We start from the raw sequence: 9,556 nt of genomic DNA on the forward strand, positions 1-9,556 counted from the left end.
GGAATCAAGAGCAAGAAAATGTTGTCATAATGTGTTCATCATTTCATATGCTTCCAATATGTTTCAATCCTTTATTCCAACGATATCACAAAAGATATTCCAGTCCCCACCGCCATTCATGTGCCTTTTTCAAAACCATCCCAAAGTTGAATCTCCCATTTCAATAATCTAAAGTATGATTGAAGAATCTCTTGAAGCACATAACTGGTTACCAAGTTACCTTTTGGACGATCATCAGGCCAATGACCACTTTTCACTGACTCGTCACCACCCCCACCGGGAACTAGGATCGGACTCGGAATATCTTGATTTACATGGCGCTTTTTGATATGTTAGCAGCATATTTGATTTTTTTAACCCAAAGATGCACAAAAACATTAGGCTTCAGTTGGTGCCGATTTTAGTTCAGTTCGATTTATCCAGTTTTAGATGAATAACTCCGGTCGGTTTGGTTTATTCGGAAAAATGTTGGTTACCTTGAGTTAAAACAACTTGGTTCGGTCTGTATGTATCACTTGTACTCACCTAACGAGTTGTTACAAATACCACATGCAAGATGCTGACATTAATATTAAAATGACCGAAGGGACGCTGCATGAATTGAATGATTTTTGGTATCGCTTCATCGGGGGAATACTTAAAAGTTAGCAAATGTGCCTGAGATTCTATTGGAACACTCGATATCATCATTGGCAAAGCATAAGAAACAAGAAATGCAAAATATTCATATCATTACAAACTAATATATCATATTTAAGCTAAGAGCAGTGGTTCCAACTGATCAGCACAAACAATACATATCCCCACACCATTCGGATTGCACTATTTCTTCAGCAACAATTGATTCAACATCCTCAAACAATGAACGTACTTACCAGCCTGAAAATAGTTCCTCCATCACCGCGGTTAGGAGATCTCAGTGACACCGAATAAGAATCCATGGCTTCACAGGTTGATGCAAATCGACCATGAAACATCACTACAATGCAGCGAAGCCAAAAGGGAATGTTCACCTAGAGCTACTGAAAATGAAATGTTAGAACGAGATGGCATGGTTTTGCAACCGATTTTCAAAGGGAAATTTAGGATTTTTTTTCTTTTTCTTTTTGCACCTGTTCATCCATAGATCACACACTGTTTCCTTTTAATAAAACAGGGATGTCAAATCACCGATGCAAAGTGAACATGAACAGCCAAACGGTTTGGCGTATTGACCTTAATTTGATCCAAACATTGGATGGGCTTGGATTAATAAGCCCCTCCGATGCAATATCAGACCAAATAAAAACGGCTTAACAGAAAGAACTTAGACTATATAGTAAAACAAACATATAACACATGGCAAGCCATCAAATGATTGATCACCCGATGTAACAAGAAACTCTGGGTGTTCCAGAGACATCAAGATACAACGGTGTTCCTATCAATAACAGAAATGTGAAGCACATGGTTAAAAATGTCCTTTGTCCAACAATTTTGCTAGACACACGAAAGCAATTTTCATTAGCTTTCACTGTTACAATTTCTTTCCGGAAAGAAGCGGTTTAGGAGGGGACAAGGATCTGATTTCAGGTGCAGAACAAGGAAACAAGGTGTTAAGCTTATGCATCAGAATGTCGGATCTTGATGGAATCTCATTTAAAAGAAATTGCTGGACAATTGGTTTCTTAAACCACTCTAGCACGGAATCACCCGGAGCCCTTAAGACAACCTTACTGACCTCAAATGGAGATTCCACGGAGCTTAGCATCTGTGCTACAACTATCTTCAAAGTTGGTCCAGTGACTAACTTAATCCGTCTTGGAACAACACCATAATATAACATTCTTTTTCTGAATCTATGAAGTGTATGCACAACCGCTATAAGAGCTGCTCCAACAGACAGGTTCCTAACATCGAGAGACCACGCAACATGTTGATCGAACACAATAGCTTTAGGAAAAAGCTTGTTTTCATAAGAGACTTTCCATACACACCGAGCACGGTTAATTTGTCCCATTAGCACCAAGTAGTTAAGGAGGACATTGACAAAGTATCTAGCAGCTCCTTCTTCCAACTCATAATCAATACCTTGGAAAAACTCCCTCACAAAGGTCAGAACTGGTTGTTTCCGCTGTTCAGGTCCGATAAAGAGTCCGCACAAGAATGCATGAGCTTTATGGTTTGTAGCACTCAAAATTGACATTAAATGCCTCTCATTGTGCTCTTCCTGGCATCTTACAAGATAAGCCAAAATTGATGTGTAAAGAATAAGATCCACCTTTGCAGCGGCATTAACATATGTCTCAAGGAGAGGCTTGGCGGAGTCATACAAACCACACTTCATGCACGACTCAAATAGCTGCCTAATTATGAAGTTGTTTGTTCGAATGCCAGATGAACCCATGAAGCGCAGCCACCTCAAAGCAAGATCAATGGAACCATCCTTTATATAAACCATAAGAACGTCACTAGCATTCACCTCAACAGAGTAACCCATGGCCTTCATCTCAAGCAAAATCTTTGCAGCCACATCCACTAGCTTCTTTTTTGCCAGCAAAGTCAAAAGAGCTGTATAAGTGCTCAGACTAGGTCTCAAACCAGCATTTATCATGGAGTTATAGAGCTTCATGGCAGCATCCATTTGCTCAGAAGCAGCATGCATTTCCAAGAGAGAGGAGTAAGTAGATGGAGTAGGTAAAAAACCAGCCTTTTCCATGTCTGAGAAGATGGACATAGCTATCTCAAGCTTCCCGGATTTAGCATGGGATTCAACAACCAATGTGTACAGTCCATAGTTAGGTCTGAATCCAGCTTTTTTCATCTCATCCCAGAGTCTTAGTGCTGTCTCCAGCTTTCCAGCTTTAACAAAAGATTCAATTAGAGAAACAAACATGGATCCCGATGCCCTTAACCCAAAACCTTGCATTTCCATATAAATTTTCATCGATGTATCTAGTCTCCCAGCCTTGCCCATTGTATCAACAAGGGCAACAAAAATCCCAGGACTTGGTCGATAATTCTTTTGTTTCATCTCCTGGAAAAGCTTCAGTGCAGCATCAAGGCGGCCGGACTTAGCAAGGTTTGGTATCATCAAGTCATAAGTGGATGCATCTAAAGAACACCCATCCTTTTCCATGTTCTCGTAGATTTCAAATGCCTTGTAAGGTAGCCCTTTATTAAGAAACAAAGTTATGAGGGAATTATAAGTTTGAGTATCAAGTTTACAAGCCAACTCCTGAATTTTCTTGAAACAACAAAAGGTAACCTCCAATTTCTCAGCCTTAGCCAGATATTGAAGCACCCTACTGTATGCACCAAAAGACGGTGTCCCATTTCCACTTGAATCACTAACCATTTCCTCAAAAATTGACTGAATACCATCGAAATCTCTGCTCAAATTCAACTTGTCAAACAACATAACATAGCACTCATCATTGGGAAAATACCAAGATTGCCTCTTGGCCCACCTAAACAAACTCATCAAAGCATCACTATCATCGATTATCTTCAAAGCCTGCGTAACATGTGTCATGTTTGGCACAAACTGCAGCTTATCCAACTGTGTCTCCATTTCCGGCCCCCACCGCCACCTTCTCACAACCTCAACAATCTTAGCCACAGCTGAGACGTTCAAAATGGGTTTTTTCAATCCACCTACCATCACATGGTCATCAACACGAGGCTCAACAGACCTTATTCCCCTACCAGAGTAAATAACACTGCCCGATTCATCCAAATAGTCTATTTCTTCCGTCCACTCATTGGGCTTTTCACCACCACGCTTCCCGGAACAGTAATAACGCTCACTTGTCCCAAAAAAGATTGAGACCAACGATGGATTTGAACTGGTATAACTCCAAAACGGTAAAAATCGAAGCTTTACAAGACTTTGCTGAAATATGTTTCTTGAATGCCCGACATTTTTATACAACAACAGGCTACGCAGTACCATTTCCAAGAGCTAACATATATAGATAAAGAAATTCAAATTCAACAAAAATCTTTCGTACCTGGAAAATAACCTCAAAAAATTCTTCCACAGAGCTAAGCAAAACCATAAACCCTTGATATCATTCTCATTTTTCACAAGGATTCAGTCAAATTGTAGGCTCGAATTTGCATACAAGAACGACCCAAGATCCATACTTGGGATGGGTCGTTTGTGGAGGGGCTGCAAGATTAGTATTTGAGCCTTCATTCTTCTTCTCTTTATGGGCCAGTCCACTTCATGGAAAGTGTTCTAATATATATTATTTTTTTTCTTTTTGCCACTAATAATTTTTTTATTAATTAATTTTTAGTAAATTTAATAATTTATGAATTATTCTAAAATTTGAGAATAATTCATATAAAATTTAGGTATTCCAAATTATATTTAAATTCATTAAATCCGTAAATAAAGAAAAATGCACAAATATAAAGTATTAATATTATTCATAAAACTCATCATTTTAAGTTGTGCCTTATTTTCAATTTTTTCAAAACAATTGATCTTTTATTGATATTTTTTATAATATATCTTCTTACTTTTCATTATTATTATTTTAAACAACATTATTTAAATAAATTATAATATCTTATAAAAAGAATGACAAGAGCCAATAATATTACTTTTTTAAAATAAAAAATTACAAATCAATATTTTTGTTGATATATTTTTTAAATAAAAAAATTCTATGTAAAAATTAATTTTATGTAATACACAGGAACGCCCAAGTATTATGAGGCAACAACGCTCATTCAAACTAGATTCAATAAGTTCTGGACGGAACATGCTTATCATACAATAATCTAATGGGAAAACCATATTTTTAGTCTCCTAATTTTGTTATTTTGCGACTTTTGGTCTTATATAATATTAAATTTCTGTTTTAGTCATATATTTTCTTATTTATAGAAATTTTAGTCATTTTTCATCGAGATTACTGATGTGACATTATAAACGTCATTATTCATGTTGTACATCTAATATATGACTGTCACTTCATTCATTGATTCCTCTACTCCCTCGTAGAACTCCTTACTTTATATTGATTGGGACACGAAAATGTTGATTGGTTGTTTTTTTTATATATATATAAATTCGAACTAAAGTGAGAGTATCTGTTTTAATGAATAGCAAGTTTAAAATTTTATTAAGAACTAAAAACCAAATCCACAAACCTAAACGTTTCTGTTTGGATGATCAATTTTAAACTTTGATTATTTTTTTTCAAAAATGAAATATTTTGAGCATTTTTTAATATAATTTAAAGTTCCTAAACTACTTATTATAGGTTAAATCATTTTGTAATCTATAACAATGGCCTTATCATTAATTATTAGGGTTAATTGCATATAATATTTACGTATGTGAAATCTCGAGATTGCTAAAAATCTGTCATGTAAAAAAAATGATCTATTAACTGTAAGGCCTGAGGTTTTGATTCTGTTAAGCTGAGATTATTGATTTTGAATTGATGTGATTATAGACGGATCAGTCCAAGNTATATATATATAACATTCCTTCTTCAGCAATCAAAGGAAAGAAACGAAGAAACAAGAAGGAATCGAGGAAGGATTGAAGAAAATCCTTACGCCTTTATATTTCGATCCGTCCGTCTGATTTTGAATCCGACTTCGGTACTGTGTTTCTATCAGCAGAGGCTACAAATGGACGTAAGTTTTGTTACGTTTGGATATGATTTGAAATTATGATATTGTCAGAATTGAATAAGAATCATATATGGTGTTTCTGATACAATAGACATCGTATAATTGAAGTCAGATCGAAGAACGGACTGTGTCTGTAATTGTTATGATTTTCAAAACTTTTATGATAGAGATTGTACAGAATTGAGAGTATGATCTATTATTGTTGAGAGTATGAATTATACCGATATTGAGTATGAGTTCTGGTAGTATATCTGTGATGTTGAGATTGACGGGGTTATCGAGACTGTATTGTTATGCCGTCGAAACATCCGTAAATTGATATTGATCAGATTCGGTATTGATTGAGATTGTTTCGTTATATTGTTGACATTGACAGATTATATTGTGATTTGAGTATTGATCAGAACAGGTCGTAAGTTGAGTTATACATTGATATTGTGCATATTGATATTGTCATTGCCAGATTGGGTATGGACAGATTGGAGTGCGAGACTTCGTCTTCGTCAGATCGAGAAGATAAAGGTATAAATCAATGTGAATCGGGAGATCGACTTAAGTCAGATTGGACTTGAGTTTCCCTAAATCACATACTTGTATGTTATCGCTTTTCATACAATTATATAGTTTGAATGAATATGCTTTGTGTGTTGATTTATAGAAAAGCATAGAGTAGTAGATAGCTATTGAGTGAGAGTCACTGACGGAAGGGCCAGATTAGGACAGAGTTGTTAATGGCCCATTGCACATTGTCAGAGTAGAGTTTAGGTAGATATACCTAGTCTTTGGCAGAACAGCCAAGACACCGGACGTTTGGTCATATCGATGTGCTTAGAAGAAGAGCGACTTCTATTGTAGATAATCGATATAGAGAGGACCAAAGTCCGTAAATAAGAACGTACCGCCACCACGATCGGGAAAGTAGGTGGGAGATTGTTGCGTTCTTATTCAGATCGGGATCCCTAGATTAGAAATGAGTCGAGTTTGAGTCTGAGAGCCACAGTGTGTGATTTCTTATTTGCTATTGAATTATGTTCCTGATTTTGGTACTTGTTTAGAGTATTGATTCATGTTTTGATTGAGATACATGTATGTATATCTGATGCATGCTTTTATATTGTTTATATGACTGCATGTATACTTGGTTTATACTGGGAATTTAATTCTCACCAAAGTTATCCGGCTGTTGTCTTGTTTGTATGTGTGCATGACAAAAGGTGGGACCGGATCAGGGTCATGAAGAAGATGAGAGAAGACGAGTTTAGCGTGGTGATTCCGGACTTCGATGTAGATAGGTTTCAGCTCTGGATTTGTAGTAGTTGAACCTTAGTATTAGTTTGAATACTTATTGTACTAGATTTGTACTTTAGATCTGAATATTGATTTTGTATATGAAATAATATTTATTTCATCGTTGCGCACTCATATAATTTAGAAAAATAAAAATTTTATGACCCTAATTACTCTTTTAGTATATTGATCCTAATGACGATGAAGAATATGATTAGCGTCCGGTTCCCCACATTAACTCCTTACATTTTCAAATATTTAGCACACGTATCCTTGTCTATATGTGTTTCAGCTCACAGTTTGGATGCGAGAAAGTACTCTGTGGATTATGTTGAACAAGAAGAGAGAATTTTAATCCTCACAGTCCATAAACCAGAGATGATGTAGTCGTGATAAGTCAGCTCGAGATGGATGCTCTTGCTCTTGGGCTTTGTATGAATGTGAAGGTGATGCCCTGCCTCGACCAGAGACTACTACAGCTGCAACACTCGATCAATTTAATATGGAAGATCAGATCTAACCATGGTTCGCAATCGCCGTCGCGGGGAACGGCGCGGAGTCCACCGTTCCAGTTCCGATGACATTTCAAGGAACGGTCACGGAACGGATTTTATTTTTAAAATATTATAAATATATAAAAATTGAAGATTTTGGAAAATAATTAGAAATATGAAAATTAAAATGAATATCATTTAAATAGATTATTTGATGTAAATAAGAAATTAAAATCTTACATAAAATAGTGTTAAAGATTATTTAACATCAATTATAATACAAATATTTTAGAATTAACTTATTTTTTATCACACTTTCTAATGAAAATTTCTCAATAGAAATAGCTTACTCGTAGTCTTTACTTTATTAATCTTCCATTGATGAATGAAGCGGAAAGAAGACTCGAGATTCACCATCTTACATCAATCGATGTGCTTTGCTTTCCAATATCCCTGAAATTAATGTTAAACATATTAAATTATGCATATCATACGAGAATATAATAACAATAATAAATTAAATATAAGCTGATGAAGAATAATATTTACATAGAAAAGTACCTGTAAATTTTATATAATACAGATTAATACCATGAAGAATGGCGTGGAGGAACGAAATCATCAGTGTACTCTTCATCGGGATTCAGTTGAGAAAATTGATCTCCACCATATGGTTATTGATATAAATAAGTGTTGAATTGCCCATGTGGATATTCATTGAATAAGGGATTGAAACGGAATGGACATGGTGTAATGAATGTGGATTTAATAAGGTTTCGTCACAACGATGGTAGCCTCCAAATTCTTGATATCCCAAAGAATTACTAGCCTCACTTGAAGATGTGTATCTATGGTCATCATGTCTAATACCAGTTGCTGCGGGTGATTGAGGGTTACGATATCTATTTCGTCGACTATTAGAATACCCTTCAAATTGAAATTGATGGTGTCCCCCCCAAGCCAAGATTTTTTATATGCTCTTCGACAGCCATATATGAATGTGAAGATCCACTAAAATGTTCATCATCTTCAGCACTCTACAAACTTGCTAAAAAACGACGTTGTTCCTCTATCCCAGGGCGATACCCATGATCAGTGTCCTGTGTGGCATAATAATTCTCTTTCCCCCGTGCCCATGACATGCCATTATCATGTTGATCATCTTGACGTTCTTGATCATCATCGTGATGTTTTTTGCCACTTTCTCGATTGTTCCCATCACCACTATCATTACTGTCGTCACTTTTGTCGTCATCTTCAGTTTCATCTCTTTCACTCAATATGATTCCTTGGCTTTTTGATAATCTTGAGCTGCCCTCATTGTTTTTGTTCTTAGAGTAACTTTGACCAGCAAGTGTCTTGTTGTGCTCTTGGGCATTTGAAATTTCATGGCCTTGATCTAACCATTCTAAGTCATCGTCTTGCAAAACAGAGGGTTCATTATCTCTTGTCCATTCATTTAAAATATCATCATCTGTGAATATGTGATCAAGATCTATAGGACTGTAGTAATCATCATCTCCACTTTTATGCATCAAATTTCGTACTCTTAATCCCATATTGTAATGGACATATACCAATTTATGCAACTTTTCCATTGCCAAACGGTTGCGAAGCTTAGTATGTATTAAAGACCATGTACTCCAATTTCTTTCACAACCAAAAGATGAACATGTCTGGCTAAGGACTTTAATTGCAATTTTTCTCAAGTGGGGAGCTTCTTCACCATACTCATTCCACCATTCAGCTGAGAAAAGAACATATGATCAGGGGCGGAGCCAGGATTTTTAAATACCTGGGGCTGGCTCCATCATGTGTTAAAAGATAATAGATTCAGTTAAAATTGAACCGAATATTCTAAAATCGAATTAACCGAACTTTTTTCTAACAAACCGAACCGACCGAACTTTACTGCGAAAACCTAACAAACCAAATCGAAAAAATCGATTGTTTCGATCAGTAACACAATCAACCGAAATTTTAGAATTTTTTTTTAAAATAATCGTGTTTTAAATAAAAATTGGATTAAATAAATTTAAATGTTATTTATTTAAAAAATATTTTTAAATATAGTACTATTGTATAATAAATTTTATTAGAAATTATAATATTTATATCCTTGTAAACTTTATTCGATC

At 35.5% G+C, this 9,556-nt stretch overlaps 1 protein-coding gene across 2 annotated transcripts; it reads right to left on the reverse strand.

Annotated features, from left to right (window-relative positions):
* Positions 1 to 613: 613 nt before the first annotated feature.
* Positions 614 to 4,179, reverse strand: LOC140961533 (pentatricopeptide repeat-containing protein At1g79490, mitochondrial). 2 transcript variants are annotated; one of them, XR_012172369.1, is made up of 2 exons: positions 1,366 to 4,179; positions 614 to 1,022 (listed from the first exon to the last, which is right to left on the reverse strand). XR_012172369.1 is itself a non-coding variant. In XM_073420112.1 (1 exon), exon 1 carries the CDS (start codon positions 3,932 to 3,934, stop codon positions 1,517 to 1,519), a length of 2,418 nt encoding a protein of 805 aa, XP_073276213.1. In that variant the 5' UTR covers positions 3,935 to 4,179; the 3' UTR covers positions 1,344 to 1,516. The 2 variants fall into 2 exon arrangements, 1 of the variants encoding a protein (XP_073276213.1); XM_073420112.1 differs by lacking the exon at positions 614 to 1,022 and having other exon boundaries at positions 1,344 to 4,179.
* Between the last annotated feature and the right edge of the window lie 5,377 nt (positions 4,180 to 9,556).

This window comes from Primulina huaijiensis, chromosome 16 (genome assembly GCF_012295235.1).
Source record: "Primulina huaijiensis isolate GDHJ02 chromosome 16, ASM1229523v2, whole genome shotgun sequence".
NCBI lineage: Eukaryota > Viridiplantae > Streptophyta > Magnoliopsida > Lamiales > Gesneriaceae > Primulina > Primulina huaijiensis.